The 22,672-nt window shown below is 52.5% G+C and overlaps 7 protein-coding genes across 7 annotated transcripts; 2 read left to right on the top strand and 5 right to left on the bottom strand.

Moving 5' to 3' along the window:
• Positions 1-509: 509 nt before the first annotated feature.
• Positions 510-4,255, bottom strand: CPAR01_02283 (ubiquitin elongating factor core; the record flags this gene model as incomplete). Its single annotated transcript, XM_060486571.1, has 5 exons — positions 510-1,404; positions 1,466-2,868; positions 2,954-3,158; positions 3,207-3,877; positions 4,196-4,255. 5 exons carry the CDS (start codon positions 4,253-4,255, stop codon positions 510-512), a joined length of 3,234 nt encoding a protein of 1,077 aa, XP_060353899.1.
• Positions 4,256-5,558: 1,303 nt separating this feature from the next.
• Positions 5,559-6,996, bottom strand: CPAR01_02284 (TRAF-type zinc finger; the record flags this gene model as incomplete). The annotated part of the gene is made up of 2 exons (XM_060486572.1): positions 5,559-6,823; positions 6,888-6,996. 2 exons carry the CDS (start codon positions 6,994-6,996, stop codon positions 5,559-5,561), a joined length of 1,374 nt encoding a protein of 457 aa, XP_060353900.1.
• An 823-nt stretch (positions 6,997-7,819) lies between these two features.
• CPAR01_02285 (uncharacterized protein) lies at positions 7,820-10,218 on the bottom strand (the record flags this gene model as incomplete). Its single annotated transcript, XM_060486573.1, has 7 exons — positions 7,820-8,384; positions 8,441-8,697; positions 8,782-9,132; positions 9,253-9,308; positions 9,352-9,500; positions 9,558-9,805; positions 9,865-10,218. 7 exons carry the CDS (start codon positions 10,216-10,218, stop codon positions 7,820-7,822), a joined length of 1,980 nt encoding a protein of 659 aa, XP_060353901.1.
• Positions 10,219-11,940: 1,722 nt separating this feature from the next.
• CPAR01_02286 (ATPase) lies at positions 11,941-13,560 on the top strand (the record flags this gene model as incomplete). Its single annotated transcript, XM_060486574.1, has 2 exons — positions 11,941-13,101; positions 13,159-13,560. 2 exons carry the CDS (start codon positions 11,941-11,943, stop codon positions 13,558-13,560), a joined length of 1,563 nt encoding a protein of 520 aa, XP_060353902.1.
• A 116-nt stretch (positions 13,561-13,676) lies between these two features.
• On the bottom strand, positions 13,677-15,934 carry CPAR01_02287 (uncharacterized protein; the record flags this gene model as incomplete). Its single annotated transcript, XM_060486575.1, has 5 exons — positions 13,677-13,978; positions 14,056-14,253; positions 14,315-14,478; positions 14,544-15,720; positions 15,781-15,934. 5 exons carry the CDS (start codon positions 15,932-15,934, stop codon positions 13,677-13,679), a joined length of 1,995 nt encoding a protein of 664 aa, XP_060353903.1.
• Positions 15,935-16,389: 455 nt separating this feature from the next.
• On the bottom strand, positions 16,390-18,511 carry CPAR01_02288 (uncharacterized protein; the record flags this gene model as incomplete). Its single annotated transcript, XM_060486576.1, has 8 exons — positions 16,390-16,722; positions 16,777-17,755; positions 17,817-17,824; positions 17,865-17,977; positions 18,034-18,105; positions 18,159-18,245; positions 18,298-18,364; positions 18,455-18,511. The coding sequence occupies 8 exons, from the start codon at positions 18,509-18,511 to the stop codon at positions 16,390-16,392; spliced, it is 1,716 nt and encodes a 571-aa protein (XP_060353904.1).
• Positions 18,512-19,176: 665 nt separating this feature from the next.
• On the top strand, positions 19,177-22,465 carry CPAR01_02289 (hydantoinase; the record flags this gene model as incomplete). The annotated part of the gene is made up of 5 exons (XM_060486577.1): positions 19,177-21,308; positions 21,359-21,462; positions 21,520-21,596; positions 21,654-21,857; positions 21,989-22,465. 5 exons carry the CDS (start codon positions 19,177-19,179, stop codon positions 22,463-22,465), a joined length of 2,994 nt encoding a protein of 997 aa, XP_060353905.1.
• Between the last annotated feature and the right edge of the window lie 207 nt (positions 22,466-22,672).

Raw genomic sequence — 22,672 nt, forward strand, 5'->3', positions numbered from 1 at the left:
GCCCGGTGAAGCAAGTCCTGAATCTCATGTTGCCCCAAAATTGACCTTTCGGCCCGGGCTCTCCACGGCTTCAATTTCCCCGTTCGCTCATCTCACCCTCGAATTCCCCAGCTTCCTGTTTGCTCACTTTACTGAAAACTGCTTCGTCTTCAACTTCCGGTAACGCCGGGTTGGCCTAAGGTGTCTGGGCTATTCATCTGCAGTTTCGGTCGCATGTTGAACACCACTTTGGGCCTCAGGATTCTGCTTGATTCGAGAGCTGATTTGGTTTCGCTGTCACATATACCTGATGTCTCGCTGTATCTAAGCCTATGCTATCCGCAGCATCAGACGCTTTCATTCTCAGCGTTCGCTTTCCAGAGACGTGCTATGCGTCTATCCCAGGCCTACCATCTGCCTGTGCCTGTCTGTGTCCCCGTCCTTGGAGAGGAGGACCTGAACGTCTAATCAACGAGAATGCCAATGCCCCTTTGCCTTCCAGTCCTCATCATGGTGCCGTGTCCCGTTCATCAGCCTTCCGTTGTATCCATCGCATCGCCGCCCGTTGCCCTGGCCTTGGCCGCCGCAATCTTCTCCTCCCTCCACTTCTGAATCTTCTCCTTCAGCTCAGTGTGCGGGATGGCATCATCCACCGTCATCGGCTGTCGCGTAAAGGGATCCTTGGGATCCGACAGCAAGTGCTGCACAATAGTTCCCCGATCAACAATATGCTTCGATGGCAGGATAACGGGATCCTTCATCAAATCTCCCATAATCGGGTCTTCGAATTCGGCCGGGATGTCTCCAAGATCCAGCTCGGCCTGGTCCGCAATCTGCTTCGACTCGAGGAACTTGGCCATCAACGTGTCGAGCTGCTCGAGTTCAACGGCCTCCTTCATACTGCGCTTTGAGAGGATGAATCTAGCCTTGTCAAAGACCTCGGGCTTATACGAGCGACCATCCGAGGCAACAGCGTCGATGAACGCTTGCGATGAGCCCAAGTTGAGGTAGATGTCGATGAAGTCTGACAGCAGAACCCTTGGCTGGAAGTGATATTTGGTTGGATTGTTTACCTTGAGCTGACCCATCTTGGGTCCCGCAAGAGTCTCCAGGTTGTAGTTAAGCATGCTTGCCAGACGCTGGACAATTTCAGGCATTGTAAATGCTGATGTCAATGCAGATGTAAAGAGCTTCATCATCGCTAGCGTCTCATTGGCCAATTGCATGTATGAGCCCGCCTGGCCCTCCAATGCTGTCAACTCCTCTTGCTTCTTCTCTCTATCTTGCGTGGATAGCGTGTTGCCAAACTCCAACTCCTGTTGTAACGTATGGATCTTGGGGAACTTTGTCAGTGCCTCGTCAAGCACATAGGTCGCGTCATTGAGCAGCAAGTTGACGAATTGAACAAAGAATTGTCTGTTAACCCTGCGAGTTGTTAGTCACCCATACCGCACCCTGGCTAGAAGCTGAAACAGACAAAACTTACTTGCTCTCTCTCGTCAACTGCTGCTTGTACACATCATTGCCCCAAACGCACTTGATAACCTGGAAGATCTCGTATCTGATGTTGAACTTGTCGTAGAACTGGGTGTTAACACCAGTCGACTCCGCTTCGATGTAGAATTTCATGAGGGCATGCAACAGGTTATCGTTTGCAAACTTGGATCCGTAGAGCTGATCTCCCAAGACACCCTTCTTAAAGTGCGAGAATGGCCAGGTGCCGGAGAAGAGCAATGTGACCAAGGACGACTTGAGGTACGGGTTCTTGATGTACTCTGACGAACGCAAGAAGGCGATGCAGAGCGCAATCATCTCGCTGCCAACAGCAGACGGCATGATTTGAGGAAGGTAGCGGTACACAAACTTGAAGTTGTCAACCACGTCCTGGAGCGCATACTCTGGCAGGCACGCAAAAGCCTCCGGGGCCTGAGCAGGAAGGGGAAGTTGAAGATCCTTGTCGGGGGTGTAGCTGGACTGGCTAGCAAGGCGAAGAAGCCACACGGCCACGTATCGCATGAAGCGAAGAGACAGTTCTTGCATCTTCTCGTCAAGGAAGATACCCTCGATCGCGTACTTCATTGCGATTGCCTTCTCTAAGACCGTAGTGTGGCGCTTGAGTGTCAACTCAAACATTGCAAGCTGCTGAGGCTGGTTCTGGACTTTAATCCGCTCAGCTTCCATGGCAGCCAAATGCTTTTCATACCACTTGATATCCCTTTCGAGACCCTTGAGCTTCGAGTTTGTTGCCTCACTGCCGTAATGGTGCGCAGCCAAAGTCAAGAAAAAAACCTCTGAAATGAAGTTTGAGCTGCCCTGAGATTGAGTGCCGTAGAATGCATCTGACGTCGATTGGTCGGCATTGAGCTTGGTCTCTTCCTTGATGTCCACACGGGGGTTGCGGCGGAAATACTCCACTTCGATCCTGTCGACCTTTGAGAACGTTGTGTCCATGAAGGGAGAGCAGAATCGGTCCAATACGACAGTGAGGTTCATCATGAAGCCATCTGAGGACACCTCTTTGGGGTCAACCTGGAGAGCTCTACGCTTGTGATTGCCGTTGATAGCGGAGGCGAACCAATCGAGTACCCGACTCCGGGTGTCAGTGTCAGCTCGGATAAAGGCATTAGCGATCGTGAAGAGCTCATCCTGATGGACTCGCAGAATAGCTCGCAGAGCATCTTGGGATGGGGCAGCCTGGGTGCGGTTCAGGGCCCGTGGGTTCGGGAAGTATGTCATTGTCACCTCGGTTTGCAAGGGAGAGATGCGGAAGAAGGGTCCCAGGATCGTCTCCTTTTCAACATGGGATCCCAGCTTGTGAGCGGTCATGAAGTTGGGATGTTGTGCCAGTGCATTTAGCAGAGGAGGGAACTTTGTGTAGGACATCAAGGCCTATTCAAGTGTCAGTTCTGTTTGTACCAAAGACTGGGGCAATGGCTGAGAGATAGGCAAACTGGCGTCGCCAAGAAAAACTCACGCTGATATACGGCTTGTAGTCATCTTCCATGGACAAAGTCGACAACTTAATGCTGAGTGTGTGCATGGCTGTGGCAAAAGCAGCTGGGAATTGCTCATCCTCGGGAAAGCGCTTTACTGCCTCCCGCAAGAAGTCCAAGCAGACTCCATCGTCCTGCTCATGTCCTTTGAGCAGGTAGGTGACCAAACTCTCGGGGCGTGATCGTCTAGTACCACCTGTAAGCAATTGGAATGCTCAGAATGGGTCTACTTACCCAAAGAGATCCGGGATTGTGAGCGCAAACAAAGCGTTGCTAACACACAGTCTCTTTGCCTCCTCCAGAGCCTCCCTCTTCTCTGCCGTCTCTTTGAGTATGTTTGTACGGATGATGCGTTTGAATGAGGGAAGTAGGTAGCCGAGAAGGGGCTTGTCGGCGGGAATCGCAGTGACGGCCTCAAGCAAGGCACTATCGAGGATGGAGGTTGTCAATTTAAGCGGCGATCCGTTCTCTTGGAGCTCTTGGCTAGCTTCCGGCAGGAAGGTAAGCTTGTGCCCGTGGGTATCGACAACTCTCTCTGGGTCGACTGTGATCCGGAAAATATGGCTGAGGATTCGATCTGAAAAATCTTCCAATGACTCCTCCACATTTGCCTTTTTTGCGGGAGCAGGTGCAGCTGCGCGGTCGGAAGCAATTCGCTTGTGGTTCTCGGTGTTGTTCGATGCAGTTGGCGAAGATGTACCACTACCGGACTTGACACCAAGCTGGTTGAAGGGATTCGAGGCGGCAGGCTTCGGTGTAAATGAGGGTGTTGGACTGGCCGGGGCCTTGGGAGGCTTGACTTCGCTCGTTGCGGAGTTTGATGTCTCGGCGTCTGCTGACGATTCTCCTTCCGGCTTGGGGGATCTTGTCGAGGAGCCAAGCTTGGCGAGCCGTCGAAGTCGGATCTAAACAGACTGGTCAGATTGTTTTCTATGAGCTCAAATGATGACCTCAAAATCCCGAAAGCCGTTGCCTTCATGTGTTCCGGGTGACATGTTTGTCGATTGCGCTCGCCACAATGGGTTCTCTGCTCAATCATCCGTATTGTCATAGTGTGCATAGGTCGAGTAGAACGGCGGAGAGGCGAGAGCGACCGGCGAAAGCAGTTCGTGCCAGACCGGACGTCTATATAAGGCGTGAGGGCAGAGTGGGAATCGATGAGGTTCGAGAGTAGGAGCACTAGGACGAGGAAGGTGAGAGGACGAGGGGCAGACAGCTCTTACATCGTTCATCTTCTTGACGTCGGGCGCATCGGGCGCTTGGTTGCCCTCGTTTGGATCCATGGCGGGCGGTATGGATGCTTTTAAGCGATGGTCGTAGTGAAGCAATCCGTTTCTATCGAGGCTAGCAAAGGTGCAAGGTTGAAGTCCCCGGATTGAAGGTGGGTTGGCTGGACGTTAACGTACAGGGCCTCGCGAGTTGAGGTCAGGAAGGTACTGTACCTAAGTGCGTCGGTGGGCAAGCGCAAGGTACGAACGGCCAGGTTGGTGGGGGAGCAAGCCAGGCAGGCGGTTACTGTGGGGCGACAGCGGACCTGTGAGGTGCCACGGATGAGTCCCTGAGGCTGTTAAGTCCGACTCCGATAAGCGGAAAGACCCACCAAGAATCTCAAAGTCCGCCGCCGTGGGGATGGGGGCCAATTACTAAGCTCAGGCTTTCCTGCTCACCTCAGGTTTTTGGTTCCAAGAGATTCGACACGACAGGTACAGAGTAGGCATCAATGATTCATGAAACGTAGCTTTTTGGTGTTTTGCCGACCACTTGAATCGCTTGGTTTAGCTTATGCATCAAAAGCTTCCGGATATCCTTATGTAGTCAGCAATATGGGGATGCCGCCAGGGGAACAGCAACAAAGCACAGGATGGATGCTAGTACAGACTGCCTTTGCGCTACAGACCGAAGGTCGATCGAGCTCTGAAGACCCCTAAGACCCTTATTTTGATGAATTTCTCCCTCAATATGAAGCTACTGAGGCTTCAGATGAACGGAGTGAAACCTACGTCATTGGTGTGGCGATGGAACCCTGGGAAACCACCATTCTAAGGTTTGCTCCAAACATGTGGATACGGGATCTATAAATGTGCTTGCTTCATTTGAAGGGCTAACCAAAACCTTGAGCTTTGGTCATGATGAACGTTAATGAGCACAAGTCAGTTCACACGTGGGACAGTAGAGATAGCATTGCAAAGCTGCCTCCTTGTGTCAATTAGACTAGATACGAGACTACTTGCGTGTAACTGGGTGTCTTGCTGAACTTGCAGACCACCACAAGGGTATTTCCGTGCCTTTCCATTTCGCGTTTCGTTCCTTGGTCCCCGTATGTCCCCAACGCCAGTCAAATCAACAATTTTAGTGGTACAGTCAGACTAAAGTCTGGAAAAGGTAAGGACCCCATCCAGGTCGGGGTTAAGCTGTGAAGTGAGTAGAACGGAATGCGTTGCATCCGTTCTTGCTCATATCTTGCATCAGCCAAGGCTCACCCCTCGCAACCATCCAAGATTGCTCTCGATCTCACTTGTATATGCAAAGATCCCCAAGCCCCAAGGACTGAGCATTGTTACCAAAGCCCAGTCCAGGGGAGATGTCTCAAAGGCGGGGGATGCCATTTGACCCATCACTCAGCCGCCGAGATGTACTCGGAGTAGTGGCCTCGCCATCGCTGTCAGAGCTGCCCCTCGTACGGCTGGTGCTACCAACGCTACGGTTGGCCAACCGGCTGCGCTCGACTTCCTCTCGGCTCTTGTTCATGAGCCATGCCATGTGCATCTTGAGAATGCCCAAGTTGCTCCTGATCTCGGTGATCTGATCCTTAATCGGCATGACCTGGTTCAGGACCATCACTGTCTGACGGCCCTCGAGGTCTGTAAACTCTTTCTTGAGCTCCTCCATGCGACGTTCCATGTCTTCGTAAATAGTCATGACAGCCTCGGTGGGTTTGAACTTTGGTCCGCCTTGGACGTTGTTGAGGTTGAATACGTCGTCCCAGGAGATGCAGTCTCGCCGCTCGTCCTTCATTGCCATGATTTGTCGCTCCTGGTCTTCCGTCTGCTTCTGCAGTTTTTCGATTTGTTTCTCTTGTGATTTGACCTTTTCTCCAACGACAGCAACCACCCTGAAGATACACTCGTCTTGATGAGTCGCTAGTGTCTTGCGAAGTGCCTCGTGCTTGCAACCAAAGTCATGATATGTGCAAGGGACCGAGGTTTCCGGGCACTGTTCGTCGCGATGTTGTCCCAACTCGGAGAGCTTGATGGTCTCTCCACACTCAGTACAGTCCGTCGTGTTTTTCGGGCACACTTTGTTGATGTGGTCGGCCATCGACGCCGCTTCCATCTTCTCCTCGCAGTATTCGCACGTCTGCTCAAAGTGCCAGCACTTGCCGGACACAGCCAACCATTGCTCCACCCTCTTATCACATGTTTTCTCGGGACAGTCGTGCAGCGTGTATCGGCAACTGATTGTGTGCTTGACGACCTCGTCGCGCTTCATCTTTTCGCCACACCCTCGCTCAGTATTGGGGCATTCGACTACCAGGCTATCGAGGATATTCGTCAAAAGTCTCGACGTCTTACAGTCCCTGGCTCGGAATCTCGTCCGGTCGATGGGGCAGGTATCGGATGAGTGAACATGGCGCTTCAGACATTCCAGACAGAAGGTATGGTCGCAGGGCGTAATGATCGGGGTGATGACGGGCAGCTTGCAGATTGGGCAGAGTAGGTTATCGTCGGGTTCTTCGACGTAGTTGAGGGCGGAGAAGTCGAGGAGATCCTTGACGTGACTAGGGCTAATGGAGTATCGCAGGGCCTCCCGGGTCGCAAGTTCTTCGACGGGCCACTGGGTAGGAGTTCGTGCTGTTTGTCTAGATGTTAGCTAATTGGACTCGGAGCTAGATCCGGGTAATTTCCATCAACTCACGCGTCAAAGGGATTGGGACTTCCTCAACAGAGCGCACAGCATTCTCGACAAGGTTGTGTACGAGATGGGTGATGGCCGCATCTTCGTTGGGAAAGCCTTGGTGCGACATGGTGCAAAACTCTCCGCTCGTTATCGGTCGGGGCGCGCTCGGTGTAGCAGAGAGGATTACGAGATGTCTAGGAGGACCATGTTTGGGACCAAAGCAGCTGAGGGAGGGGGGCCAAGCTGCGGTGTTTTCCTTGTGAAGTGGTTCGGGTGGTGACGGAGGTACGGAATTTGCTGCGGTTGTGGGTATTGTCTGGTGGCGCAGAGGGCGATACTCCGGGGATCAGGCGCGGGTGAAGAAAGTGGAGGTTTAAGAGATCCAGTTGAGGCCCAATCTCCAATCCAAATAGACTCTGAGGGAAGCACTGGAGGCTTTCGGTAACAGGTGGGAGGGTGACGTGACTCGAGCCGAGGGTCCACGTCCCCGATAAGCCGATAACGCTCAGGAAACGGCCGCTAAAACGCCGTGTGACTAAGCTTCGCACGGCTGAGGAACACAGTCCCCGCACATGGCATTGCCTGCCAAATTGCATGTGCTCGCTTTGGCCGATTCCTCTCTTTCGTCATGAATAAGATGTGTCGTACATGGAGAAATGCAGATACCCATATACCCATTCCCGATGATGACGTCGATTGAGGCCATTTCAACTCGAACCAACATCGCAAAGATGAAATCCCATTCATTCTACTGGCGCCGTGAACTGCATGGCTCCACAGTTCGACCTACGCTGCTTGCCGGCACTTACACGGTATCTAGCTCAATGAGTGAAAGCCTAGGTAGGCATTGACAAGGTAGGCCTGGAGAAATTCCTTGTCTGTAAACCAGGACTCGTGTTCAATAGCAATTCTGACTTCAAATGACTAGCCTTACCAATGAACCCATTCATCTACAGGTTTGGAGCCCATGTGTCTCCGCGCTCCCAATCGCTACCAACAGGTGCCTCTGGTGTGCGTCTGTAGGCGTCCGGCAGGATCCCCTCGAGAGCTCCCTTAATCTGCAAAGCAATCACCTTTGAAAACCATCGATGCTGAGCCGTGCCACCAGCAAAGATCCAGAGGTTGTCAACTCCAGGGTGCCTCTTCCAAAGCCCACGAATCTCGCCCTGGGCGTCCACGCCCCAAGTAGGCTCAAGACGCCTTGCAATGTCCTCGGCTCCGATTCCCAGGGTATCTGGGAGGTTCTTTCGGCCATCAACGTTGCCGAAGCCAATGCACCAGACTATGGCATCCGCCTGCAGATTACTACCATCGGATAGCACCAGACCTTTGTCGGTGTAGGACTTGGGCACGACCCCAGACCGAACACCGGCCTTTTTCGTTGTGATGAGCTCCATGCCGCTGCCCATGTCTACAAAGTGTCCTCCGCAACGATCGATGAGGTTCACGAGCAGGTCGCCAGTCAGCGAGTCTTGCACGCGGAACCCTGCTCTTCTAGCTTCTGCATATCGATCCCTGGATAGTGAAGGTCAGCAAGGGGGCAGGATTACGATTCCTGGGGCTGTACATACGGCTCTTCCTGTGCCTGGATCCGATGCACCAAGCCCAGGAGGGCCCCACCGATGGCCAAAGGGCCTCCATTCACAATCACGTCCGCGTCGTCAGGGGACAGGATGTCGTAGACCCCAAAGCCCATAGGGTGAGCAAAGTACGTCATGGGAACGACGTACGTCTCTGATCGCTGTACCATGGTAGTCTTGAGACCGGCGTCGTGGCAGTCGACCAAGACATCGAATGCAGTGTTTCCAGAGCCGATAATGGCGACGGACTACGCCGAGGCAAGGAAGGCGTTAGCAAAATGACAGGTAGAGTTGTTTGTCATATTTTAGTGACGCCTTCAGTCAGAACTGACCTTCGCCCCCGCTGCGACTAGGTCGCTAGCATTACGATACGATTCCGAGTGGATGTTGGGGCCCTTGAAGGATTCCCTGCTCGGAAGATCTGGAAGGGGCGCGGATCCCGCGAAGCCCGCGCCGCCCGTGGCGAGGACCATGCATTTGCAGGATAGGGTGCGTCTAAGATCCCCCGTCTGTATCTCAATATTCCATGTCTTTCCCTCTTGATTGTACTGGGTTGCGGCGATTGTCGTACGGTGTAGAACACGACGGTCTAGGTCGAATTCCTTTGCGAAAGCGACCATTTGGTCGGCTAGCTGGTCTCGTGTGAGACCGTCATTAGAAGTCTGGGGATACGCTAACCCAAACTGTCAGTAATGATTCAAGAGTCCCTTCACTCATTCGGACCACGAGATTTGAGTAGGGATATTTCTCGTTGGCGTAAGAAGGCGACGAAGCGCCGAGGATCGCCCTAGGGTTAGGGTTACGGTCTTGCCTCCTTGGTCCCCATCCTCATCCGATACGTCCGCCGGTGTTTGAATGACTATAAGATACAAGTTTGTCTCTACGAGCTTGAAATTACTTACGAATGTACGGTGTCTCGCAGAATGACTTGTAGACGTGGAAACGCATGCAGTCGTATCTCGTCGCCCAATTATCCCCTACCCTTGCATTCCGGTCGATCACGACGTAGTCGATGTCTAGGGCCTTCAATCGAGCGGCCAGGATCAAACCTCTGCAGGAGTGTTTGTTAAATGCAGGTAATAGATTAAGCAGGCTCTTGTGGACTCACCCGTTGCCCCCACCGACGACCAGCACACTCGTAGAGATATGGCTGTCGTCCGTCACAGGAGTCGAAGGGACTCTGAGCAGACCCTCATCCTCGGGGAAGTCTTCGTACTCGGAGAGGTATGTGCTCATGGACCAAATCTTCCATTCGTTGTCGCCGGAGTCACGGCCGTTAGGAATAAGCATCATCTTTCCTCGACAGGAAGCCTTGGGAGATCCAGTCATGAAGCTGAATTCACAGTCGAGCCATTTCTAGAGGAGGGTAAATCAGCACCGGGCTAAAACACCGAAGGTTGTTTCCCTGTACTGACAAGTTCACTGGTGGCCGACAAAACCTGCGCCTTCTGAAACTGAAAGCCTTGGGCCTCGCGAAGCGCGAAGAGTTCCAGTAAAGCCGATGCAATGGCACCTTTGCCATTGAAAGTTCTGATGTGAGCTGTGAAAGATAGTGTATCTTTCCAATGACAGGATGGTTCGGCGAAGAGGGCTTCGATGGCATGGTGCTGGCGCTGCTGAAGAGCCTTTGAGAGGCACGATACCACGTCGTTTGCGATCTCCTCGGCGTTGATCATGTCCCAGTTGTCTATTAATTCTGCCGTATTAGGGAGCGTCTCGTAAATATCCCTCCTGATGTCGACCTTTGGAGGGTTATCTGGTAGCTCCATCATGGCGTTTACCACTGTTTGCTTTCGCCTTCTGGATCCTAGTTCTCGTTGAAATTTTTCACACCAAACTTGCAACCCAAGGAAGGGCAGCGGGAGGGGTAAGATAATATTTCTTATCCGACATCCTTCCATAGAGGATGAAACCTCCAGTCGAGTATACATGTGTGCTCTCCGAGTACCACGGACGTTCTCGCAGCAACCTGCAGGTCATATTGAGCGGCATCTCCGAAAGAGTATCCGGGATATGCGGATGCCAACGAGGCTTGGGGAAGGCCGTAAGACGATTCCTTTGTGGTAAGAAAGGTTAATATGTAGCCCATAAAGCAATGCAGGATTTCTTGGCGAAGTGCAGCATTCTGCTATAGTGCCTCCAACCAATTGAGCAGAATTTCAACAATTGCAGAAATGGCGTACACTTGGCTTGTGGTTGCATAGAGACGGTGTCCGTGATGATACCCTGACACAACATGTGCCCCAAAGCAGTACATTGATAGGACAAAAAGGCCGATGTATCTGACGAGTGTCTGCTGTACGCTCAGCCATCCCACCGTTGTATCCCTCGAGGAATTCATTAGTGCTTACCTTACCTATGCTGTGAAACTAGACGATTCGAAGGAGCAATAGCATTTCTTCGGACTGCACCGGCATTGAGGGGAAACATGCAGCCCTGATTCTAGAGGCAGTAACCATCCTTGCTAGAGGAAAAAACAAATAATTAGTCTTGGAGTGAACCTTGCTATACCGTGCTATCTACTAGTGCCTTTCTCTTATGCACAAAACGCCTCGATTGAGGGCGAACGCGAAGGAAACCGGTAATAGTCTGTGACTACCTAATCATAGTTACTTAGAGAGAAGAGAAGTAGTTAGTTATACTTGTCCTGTGTCTAATCGAGTTGGCTCTGCCAAGGATAGTCTGTTTTCGAGCCAATGAGGACTAGGCATAGGCTTGTGTACCTTGTGGTCTCTAAGTTTCGTCACACCTTGATTGACGCCTTGCGAATTACACGATCGAGGCTGACTTACCCTTCCTTAGTTCGGTTACTGGTACATGTTACTCTTTCCCACGTCATTTGCCAACACTCGAGTGTTTTGCGCCTTAAGACTAATATCGCCGATGTTGGATTGAATTTAGCAGCAATAGGCTAGGGAGAGTGGTAGATTAGATAGAGCACAACGATGAAGCTCCCCATCGGCCGGTTCCAGGCGCCAAGCTGCTTGTGACACCCCGCGACGCCCGGGATACCCTTGTTGACGAACACGAACGGTGGCGCAGCAGCTCCCCTGGCTGTTCGCCCCGGAGGATGAACGAATGGACGAATGGTACAACGTCATCCCACCACAGGGCCGGTGGTACAGCCAGACAACTTCCCGAAACGGCACCCAGCAAGACCAGCTCGCCCGGCCCAGACGTTCCGCCGGTTACGAACACCTCTAGGCAACAAGTTAACGACCTGTGTTTGTCTTCCTCCATACGCATAGTCTGTATGTACTCGCTGTACAACTCATCAGCTCCAACCTGAGGCGAACAACGAGTGACCCCCTCCCCCGCAGCTCCGCAGCTGAGCTTATCTTAGCTCCCTTCAGCTCTCCAACCCCTTCGTCTCACCCCAACTTTCGATCTCCAACAGCTTCCTCGGATCTCCCATCCGTACCTTCGTCACATCCCACAACACACAAACCACCCGTCACAGCTCATCGGACGCCGGACGGCTAAGTGACAAGATGCCTCCATTCCCTATGCCTCCCCACGATATCTGGAGCCAGGATGCCTTCCAGCACCCGTCCTACAACCCGACCACGATCCCCCGTCGGCCCCACCCCCAGCCCCAGCCTGGCGCAAGCAACAGCAGCAGCAGCACCCGCGTCAACGTCAACACCCGTTCCTCAGAACCTGGCCCCAGCGACGCCGTCACGAAGGAGTTCTTCAAACACTCAAGCGCCAAACGCGTCAACACCGACGCCCTCATCTCGAAAGCCCTCAAGGAACAGTACCCCCACCTCGAGCTGGTCGTCGTTCCTGAATCCCTCGGCTACGGCAACGGCTGCAACCTTCTCGCCTACGCTCAAGGCGGCCACGCCACGTTCGAGGTTATTGATGACAAGGATGGCAATAACCTGCCCTCATCCCTCGAATGGCTGCTGTACCTGCCGCCCTCCCGGCGCATGGACGGCAATCTCGGCGGTCTGGCTACGATTACGAATTTTGGCAAGTACCTGTACAAATGGCAGGACCATGAGTTCATCGTCTACCTCGTTGATGGACGCGACGGCGTGATGCCGTATCCGATCAAGAACTACTATGTCCTCGCGCCGCAGACCTACCACGTCGACCAGCTCGTTCTGGCCGCAGGGAAGTGGAGCAGCGACCTCCACGAAGAGGTGTGGGTGTTCGATCAGGGGTACTGGCAAAAGAGCCACGAGCTGTTCCAGAGCTTCCGCGATGCTTCGTGGGAGAACGTCATCCTGGATGAAGACATGAAGAAGGCGCTCATCGAAGATCACCTATCATTCTACAACTCAAAGGAGACGTACCAAAACCTCAAGGTGCCGTGGAAGCGCGGTCTCATCTACTATGGGCCGCCGGGCAATGGCAAGACCATCTCCATCAAGGCCACGATGAATATGCTTTTCCAGAAGGACATCACGACTCTCTACGTGCGCACGCTAGCGTCCTTCATGGGGCCAGAGTACTCTATCCAGCAGATCTTCGGCAAGGCTAGGGAGTATGCGCCCTGCTACCTCGTGCTGGAGGATCTCGACACCATTGTCACCGATGACGTGAGGAGCTATTTCCTGAACGAGATGGACGGCCTCAAGGCCAATGATGGAATTTTCATCATCGGCAGCACCAACCACCTCGACCGCCTCGACCCAGGCATCTCTGTAAGTTATTCCTATCGCGAATGTGTATACAAGTTCGAGAAGACTGACACGCAACAGAAACGCCCATCCCGCTTTGACAGAAAATACTTTTTCCCCGACCCCAACCTAGAGCAGCGCATCGCCTACTGCCACTTCTGGCAGAACAAGCTCAAGAGCAACAAAGAAATCGACTTCCCCGACCAGCTCTGTGAGGCCATCGCCAAGATTACGGACAAGTTTAGCTTTGCCTACATTCAAGAGGCCTTTGTGGCCGCCCTGCTTGCCATTGCGCGCCGCTCCGACCACCGCGGTAGCAGGAAGCGAGACAGCGTTGAGGCTTTGACGGAGCAGCTTGAGGATGACTGGCTTGGCGTTATCGATGACGCTGAGGATGACGGCGACTTGAAGAAGCTGACGTTATGGGTCGAGATCAAGAAGCAGATTGAGATTTTGAGGGACGGTATGGAGGAGAAGAACTAGATTCTGGCTCGATTGGTATCTCAGGGTTGCATAAGAATGGACATGGCTTTGCAATGATCGGAGTGTACAATAACAGCATAATTCGCAATAATTTGGAAAAAAAGACCAATCAAATCCTAGGGGTTGTTCATGAGTGGTATTGGCGCCGCTCCGGGAGTCGAAATCGCAGTAGTTGTACTGTCGGCAACTGGCCCACCACGTAGTCGATCGGCTGCCTGGGTAAAGAAGGAGTCGATCCGAAGACTGACCGGAAGAAGGAGTAACTCCGAGATTGAGTCGACGTGTCTTTTCAACCGCTGCAAGGTGTCGTGAAAGCTCTCCAGCAACTTAAAGGCTGATGTGATGTCTCCAGGCTCAGTTGCCAGCACAAACAGGTAAATGATGAAGTTGCCGCAGAGTATGAGCTGAGAGCGGGCGTCTAGGGAAGCCTTAGATGTCAATACAAATTCTCTCGACTTTGTGAAAAGGTCTGGGTGAAGCGGAAAGGAGACGTACGGCAGCCCCAGAAGCCTCGTAGGTCCATAGGGGTTAGTTCACTCATGAAGTCCGTGAAACTAGCAAAGTCTGAAAGTGCCGTGCCGAACCACAGGCGAAGGCTGGATGATGGTATTGCCTTGGCAACCTTGGTAGCTGGATTCATGAGGGCACGGTAAAGAAGCGCCAAGTGGGCGTAATACGCTAGATGTAGGGGCGCTACCCCCGTCAGATTAAGATCTTCGCTAGGACTTTTTTTTTTAAAGAAAAAAAAACATACCATTATTGGATATAATACCTATTGCATTCTCGAGATGAGGCATCGTAAGACATTGCGGCAGTATCGTTGCCCAGTTATGGAGTTCTCCCTGGAGCGAGACTAGACGCCCTCGATTCTCCATTTCCATCTTCTGGGAGTCTGGTGGCGCAAGCCTGGGTATCTGACTGAGCCAGTTATCAGTCCTCCATCTTCGAAGTCAAAAGAGGTTTCAGGAACAGAAGGTACTTACAAACTGCAGTCCATTGCCTCTCGCAAGGTCTGACTTATCTTTACCAACTCCAGAAACCGCGCTCCAGAAGCAATATCAAATCCTACATTACACGAATAGACCAGTGATCGCAAGTCCTCAGGAACTCTCTCATCGGATCGCAGATCTTCCATAGTGACGAGTGACGTGTTAAAAGAAGCAGGGTAGATATGGGGCGGGTTTCCGTGGCACACTGCCGACCATACGTCAGTCATATACGTAGCCCACCAAAGCTTCCTCCGCAGCCTCTTTTCCCATGATGAGAGATTCCACTTCTCAGCATCCTGGTGCAGTCCAATCATCTGGGCAGTGGCTACGGCCTGCGCTGTCGATATCCAGGTTTTGGGGTGCGCGATACTGTCTGTCCTGTTGGGCGTCATGTGGAGGAGGAGCAGGGATGCTTGAAGCTTCGCTAAATTTGGCGAGTCGAGTTCTCTTTGCAAAGAGCCTGTGGATAGGTCTGCGAGCTCATGCTGTTGGAAATGAAGGGAACCTTGTAGTGACGGCTCAGACTTCCAAAAGACTGAGGCTAGTGCGTATACTGCCCCTCGAAGGGAGGCAGGAAGCTTTGTCTTGTCTGCGGAGTATTGGTTAAGAAACCTGACCTTGGATAGAACAGGCAGCACTGGATGAATGTGTCTGAAGTACAGGCGTACGAGCGTAGGACCGTGAGGCTCAACAATTTCCTCTATCGCACGAGAAGCTTCTTCCCGGGCTTTGTTGTCGTGTGCTGTAAACTCGTCTTGCAAGAGACAGAAGTGAACCGGCGGATCCCACGGATATCCGCTCCCTTCGTGTACCTGAATGAATTCTGCGTCAATCTGATTGGGCCCGCTGAGAACGTCTGAGCGGAAGGAGGCGAGGAAGTGAGTGTCTTGTTCGGCTGCCGGGCCCATGCTGTGTGCTGTCCTATTTTCATTGTCTTCTAGTGTCTGCAGGTAGGGTGCTGGGATCACTTCGATTGAATCACTATGAGCCGAAGGGCGTATGTTGTTTGACGCTATTCTCGGAGATTCAGAGTTACTGGAAGGCCCATCTTGCGTAGCATCTTGAGGGGCGGGTGCGGATGCGAACAAAGATGCAGATAGAGCCGACCTGGAGGCAACACTATCCGAAGCCGATGACTTGCATTCTATGCCTCGCCCCTTGCAGAAAAGGCCTGCAACTCATCAGTCATACATCTTCAAGACTCGTCAACCTGGGAACCCACACGACTTACAAGGTGGTGTGGAGGTGATCACACACGCCGTCTTTCTCTTACGGCACGCGTCACAAGGGCGGTTCTTCCGGCTTCTCGATTGTCTTGCCTGGCCGAACTCGCTCGGCACCTTGAACCTGCGTCTTTGGGAAGACCTCTTAGTATTGTTAGGCATGGTGTCGATCAAGATTCCAATTCCATCGAGCGTTTGTGATAAGGTTGGCCGATGGTGGTGGTGTTATGTAAGGGAAGTTGGCCGACGCAGTTGGCCGATGCCGATACCGCCTGTGCGCATTTTGGTCATCAATGTTAGTGGCTTACATGCGGGACCTGTCACTGCGACGCTAGGGCGGGGTGATAACATGCTCCGCCGGTCAACACTTCACAAGGGTTTAACCCCCTTTCCCATATTACAACTGCAACCCTCATTCTTGCCATCGCTTTAAGCACGATTTATATCATGATAAGTCTCGCAATCTCATCATTATGAAGCTCTAAGTGCGTATTTCATAGACTGTGCCGGGTTAAGATAGCTTGATAAGAATTATAGCAGTGATGGGAACAGAGGTAGACGTAGGTAGTTAAGAAGAATATGGCAGGTACGGAAATTGTGTATGTGAGTTCTAGCATCTATACATCTTCTTTGAAGGGTGTGGCGGAGTTTGCTGTCTTGGCTCCAGGCCCAGAAAGCATTTCAAGAAGTTCAGGAGTTTCGGCCAGCGTCACGTCCCACTTGCTCTGTTGTATTCCTTGAAGTTCACGCGCTGAGGGCGCATCTTTGACAAAGGCATTCAGACTTCTCGCCGGGAAAAGCCAATGCAGTAACGCGTACACCAAGCCGCTCGAAAGAAGCCCATAGATATACGACATGGAGTACAGCTCCGTGGCGCCCTCACTAACAGTTGCGGACGTGTCGACGGCGGCGATGAAGCCTGGCATGCAGGGCACAACACCAACAAGCCACTGAAATGCGAGTCAACGGTGATTCTGTTTCAATAAAGATGGAAGGTAACTCACTGCCACTGGGGCTCGCCAGTTGAAACCGTAGGAGAACCAGTAGATGCTCCCCGAATCGCCGCGGTACAAGTGGTCCACGTTCACCTTGCTCTTATTAACAATCAAGTAGCTAGATATCATCAATCCTGTCATCGGAGCCAAGAAGACACTATAACTTGAAAGGACAGTGAGGAAGATTGTTGCAGTGTTGACGAGACGCCACGGGTTGACGACGACGCTGAAAATCGCGGTGATGTAAGCGCCACGACGGATGTTCAGGTACTTGGGAAATGTCGCAGCCAGGTCAAAGCCGCCAGCAAGCGCGTTTCCAGGGACATTGACTCCGATCTGGGATATAACGAGACAGAGACCCGCAAAGAAGCATGCTGCCCTCGTTCCGGCTGTTTCGTCCTGGGCCAGCAGCTGAGCAAAGAGCGTAGGCGGGTTCCAGATGGCCTCGCCACCAAATCGCTCCTGGGTCGCTGCAGTGACGAGGATGCCGATCAGAGAGCTGAAGATACTATAGAAAGGGAACGAGATAGCTTGGCCTACGATGGCATGCTTAGGTTGTGTAGCGAACCGAGAATAGTCGTTCTGGTTCAGAATGCCCGCCGCGATGGAACCGATTGTTGAGACGATGCCGTAGATCATCAACCAAGCCACACTGTCTGGTCCTCCTGTGTTAGTTAGGGCAGATCCTGAGGTAATGGTATCTCCGAAGCCCGAGGATCCCATAGTTGCGAGAGCCCAGATAAGGAGTACGATGAAAAAGACAAGAGTGATGGAGCAGGCAAAGTGGAAGAATTTCTCGAGACGGTGCGGGCGGATCCAGATTACTGGGAGAGAAATGACGCTGAAGATGATGTACGAGACAAATTGCGCAGTTGTCATACCCGTGTCTGCTGGCATGCCATTGGGAATGTGGGATTCAAGCCTTGGGTCCCAGGAAAGAAGGATCACGTAGATGCACTCTCCTCCCACCCAGGCAGTGAAACCATACCTGTGTTATAGTGTGTTAGTACAGGTCAACATGCTGGCAATGTTGATATCAAGGGTCCTACGAACCAGACTAGAAACAGGCAGAATGAGTTTATGGTCCGTTATGTGACGTGGTTGTATTGCGAGTAGGGAAACTTACCAAGGGACAGAAAGATGCGATTCCAGATGACGAATTGTGATCCCCACATACCCCATACCGCTCGACTGAACACAGGAAAGCCAACTAGGTAGACTTAGCAACCAAGGAAGTCTGCCGCCAATTGCACTTTGTAAACGTACTATGATAGTAGCTGCCCGGAAGTGAGTTGATAATCACGACGGCGGTGGCAATAAGATTGCCAAGAATGATACCTTGAAACACGTTAAACAGACCTGAGGAGAAGCGAAAGAGGAATCAGACTCACATATGAAGGCCTGCCACCAAGCTAGACCTAGAGGGATGAGGGCACTGCCAGTCAAGTAGGTGGTGATATTGCAGTTGACCAAGAGCCCTTGGAATCAGTCAGCACAAAGAGGACCTAGTACAAACAAGCCTTCACGCACAAAAGTTGTGAAACGTCAAGAAGCCCCAGGTACGTCTTTGAGCCTCAATGGGTCGAATGTCATCGTTCTGTCAATTATTGCGTTAGTGTTGTCTTGACTAACAATGGTAACAGCCGGCCACATGAACGATGTGCGGGGCTGGGCCGAGTTTACGTACCATCCAGCGGGAAACATAGGGGAGTTCCACCTGCTGGAAGGCGGCTTGCAACCCCATTGTTTCCTTTGATGTTGGCTATTGTGGAGCAAGCAAATGGAACGATGTTGCAAAGAGTTGTGGACGAAAGGGACCTTGTCTGTTCGAGTCCTTCGCTTCGGGCATGAGTGCGGCACGAGACATGCATGATTTGAAGAGGAGTTCCGTTGAAGATATAAATGTCGGTCTATGGTGGTGTTATCTTAGCACTCTTCAGTCATCCCACGTTGCGCTAACAAGGATACTTATCACGCTCTAAAGCGCTTTCGGAAATTCTAGCGGGTGTTATCTCAACGTAGGGGGAGGAGCAAAGGGCCCCGGCTGGGGATGACCCCTGTCCAGGCTGAAGTTGGCCGATCGATCGGCCAACTTGGAGGTCATGAACCCCTCAGGCGGGGCTCCTGACGACTGAGTGCCACAACTTACACGGACGCTAGTAGTTGACCTAGACTCTTCGATCATTGGAAACTTCGTCGGTGCTGTTGTCGGCCAACTTCTTATCGAAGTCTTGGTTGGCTGAGTCTGCCTTAGCTTAGGTAACCTCCTTTGTTAAGAGCTTTGCCATCCGCCATCCACCATAAGAAGAGGTAGACAGAGCAAGTAGTGTATTACTGGACGCAACCACACCGTATGTCGCCCTTCAACCTCACTCCTCACCTTCAACACCATACGTGAGTTCATCAATCATGGGACTTTACCGCATAGGTGTCGACGTAGGTGGCACGAACACCGACGCCGCTATCCTTGACATTACGGCCTCAGACACGCCCGGCCGCGGTGTCCTTGCTTCCCACAAGGCCTCAACAACACCAGACATTACCACAGGCATAGAAGCAGCAATCCACGCTGTTATTCAGAGCTCAGAAATCGATCAGAAGCGAGTCCTGAGTGTGACCATAGGCACAACGCACTTCATCAACGCTCTTGTTGAGGCTGACACGCGACGGCTTAGCAAGGTCGCTGTCGTCCGTCTCTGTGGGCCATTTACAAGACAAATTCCCCCATTTTCGGACTTCCCCTCTGGTCTTCATCGTATTCTAGATGGTGGTGTCTACTATCTCGATGGGGGGCTGGAGATCGATGGTCGGGAGATTGCGCCGCTCGATCATGAGCAGATTCGCCAGGCGGCCAGAGACATCGTCGCGTCTGGGGTGAGATCAGTTGCCCTAGTCGGTATCTTTTCACCTCTGGATCACTCCGGTATGCATGAAGAGACTTGTAAAAGAATCATGCTGGAAGAAGTGCCGGGTCTCGATGTGGTTTGCTCCCATGACATAGGCCCACCTGGCCTATTGGAGCGAGAGAACGCGACAATCCTCAATGCCGCAATTCTCAGAACAGCCCGCAAGGTCACCCGAGGTTTCAGAATCGCAATGACGAAGCTAAAGCTGGCGTGTCCGCTTTATCTGTCCCAGAATGATGGCACACTGATCGATGCTGATACGGCAGCCGAGTTCCCCATCAAGACCTTCGCCAGCGGTCCGACTAATAGCATGACTGGAGCGGCTTTTCTCGCCGGACTGGATCAAGCAAAGACGACGACCAGAGATCCTACCGATACCCCGGAAAAGAAGGAAGTGGAGCCTCAAGTGCTCGTCGTTGACATCGGCGGCACAACCACAGACGTATGCGCGTTGCTACCGTCTGGCTTCCCTCGACAAGCGCCTGGGTTCGTGGAAGTTGGGGGCGTGAGAACAGCATTCTCAATGCCCGAGGTCGTTTCCATTGGGCTCGGTGGCGGCAGCAAAGTCAAGATGAACTCCGAATTAGGGGGTGCTACAGTCGGCCCAGGGTCAGTTGGGCACTTCCTTACTGAGCAGGCAAGGATCTTTGGCGGTCCGACACTAACAGCAACGGATGTTGTGGTGGCTTCTGGGAACGCGAAGCTGGGAGACGCGAGCCTCATCAAAGACGTCCCAAGCTCAACCATCAACGACGCGCGTCAGAAAATCAAAAAGATGCTGGAAGGTGTTATTGAGCAGATGAAGGTTTCCGCTGCCCCTGTACACGTCCTTCTGGTGGGAGGGGGTGCTCTTCTGGTCACAGACAATCTCGAAGGCGTCGAGAAATGTATTCAGCCCATCCATCAAGGCGCTGCTAATGCGGTTGGCGCTGCTATTGGCAAGGTTTCTGGGGAAGTCGACGTGATTGAGATTCTTGAAGGGAGGGACGAGAAAGCAGTCGTTGCAGCGACGTGCCAAAAGGCTATCGATCTGGCCGTCCAAAAGGGCGCAGCTTCTGCAAACGTCCGCGTCGTCGAGGTCAACAAAATGCCGCTTCAATACGTCGATAATGGCGCAATGAGGATAAAAGTCAGGGCTGTCGGCAAATTGAGCGTTCCCGAGGATCCCAATTTCTCGCCTATGAGCATGACGCCAGTCGAAGAAGAGGATAAGGAGGCCGAGGCGCCAAAGGAGAGTGTTCCGGACGCTCTAGAGCCGACCACCAAGCCCTCACTACGGACAGATCTCGAGACCTACCGGCCTGACGTCCGAGAAGGGGTCTGGTACGTCTCAGAGGTAGATCTGGAATTGATTTCAACAGGCTGTGGTGTGCTAGGAACTGGGGGCGGAGGTCCAACCCACCACGAATTCTTGAAAAGCTTGCATGTCCTACGCAATAGCGAGCCTGGCAAGATGAGAATTATATCACCTTCGTCCCTCGCCGACACTGACATGGTATGCTTCGGCTCCTGGTATGGCACTCCGAGCGTCATCAACGAGAGAATTGCTGGTGGCTCAGAGATCCCCAGCGGCATCGATGCCGTGAGAAAGATCTTGGGTAATGTACCCCTTCATGGGGTTTTCATCGACGAGATGTGAGTCGAAAGTCCAAGGTCGCTTAAGCATGTTGACCGACAGAGGGTAGTGGCGGAGGCAATGGGCTCAGTGTTTTCCCAACCGGCGTACACTATGACATGCCGGTCATCGATGGCGACGCGATGGGAAGAGCATACCCAACCATGTATCAAGGTAACAAATGGAAGTCGATAGACGAGCCATGGCCAGCTAACAAAGTGTCTTGAACAGCTACACTGAGCGTCTATGGTCACCCGTTGACCCCATGTGCGCTCTCCGACGCAAGGGGCAACGTTTCCATTGTGATGGTAGGTTCTCGCTTTCGAGTACAGCCATCTTTTCACGCTGACTCGGTTCAAACATAGAGTTCCGACACGCCAATTCGCCTGGAGCGATTCCTGCGCACAGCAGCAATTGAACTCGGCCTCGGATGCGCCGTTTGCGCCAGGCCGCTTCCCGGCTCGGCCATAAAGTCCCACGGCGTCCCCAACACTCTATCGCAAGCCTGGTATTTAGGTCGGGCGGTACATATGGCGCGAAAGAGGAAGTCTGACTATGTCAATGCTATCGTGAGTACCTACATTGTCATACGCACCGTTTGGCTCTGAGTAGAGACTACCCCTGAAGAACCAGGAGGAATCTCTCCTGCTACTGCTTCCCATGATGCTGTTCCGAATATTTTTGTCTGATCTGCTCTCAGTTCGAATTATGTGCCGGGAAGCTTCTTTTTACCGGCAAGATCATCGATGTAAGGCGCTATGTGGGTGGTGGCTACACGATGGGCAGCGTCCTCATTGCCCCCCTTGCAGACGAAGAGAAAGACTCCGATACAAAGAACACATCGCTTCCAGATCGGCATATACTCATCCCGTTTCAGAATGAGTACCTTTACGCTGCTCTCACAGATGAAGAGGGTTCAGAGGGCGGCCAGCAAGAGGTGTTGTGTACCGTGCCGGATCTGATCTCGATTCTAGGCCAAGATGGGGAGGCTATCGGGTCTCAGGATCTCCGCTACGGCTTGCGTGTGAATGTTATCGCGCTACCTGCTCACCCTCTCTGGAAGACAGAGAAAGGTATGCCCGTGGGAGGCCCTCAAGCCTTTGGGCTGAGCATGCCATTCGTTGGGGTTGGAGAGTATACCGAGCCCAGGAGTGTCATTGAGGAGTACGAGGTGTAGGAGATTACGACACGTTATCCGTGGAAGGTTCTCATGGCACGGGTTCACAACCAGTCATTGCGACACAGAAATTAGGATCAAGGTCAATTTCACGAATAGCATGATGAACGTGGTTTATTGCATTGAGAATACCATCCTCTGCCTAACCACAGCGGAAATTGGCATCTATGTCGGCTAATACTTATGCCAACCCTTCGCAATATCCTT

The sequence above is a fragment of the Colletotrichum paranaense genome (genome assembly GCF_030867605.1).
Source record: "Colletotrichum paranaense strain IMI 384185 chromosome Unknown Scaffold_2.1, whole genome shotgun sequence".
NCBI classification, from domain to species: Eukaryota; Fungi; Ascomycota; class Sordariomycetes; order Glomerellales; family Glomerellaceae; genus Colletotrichum; species Colletotrichum paranaense.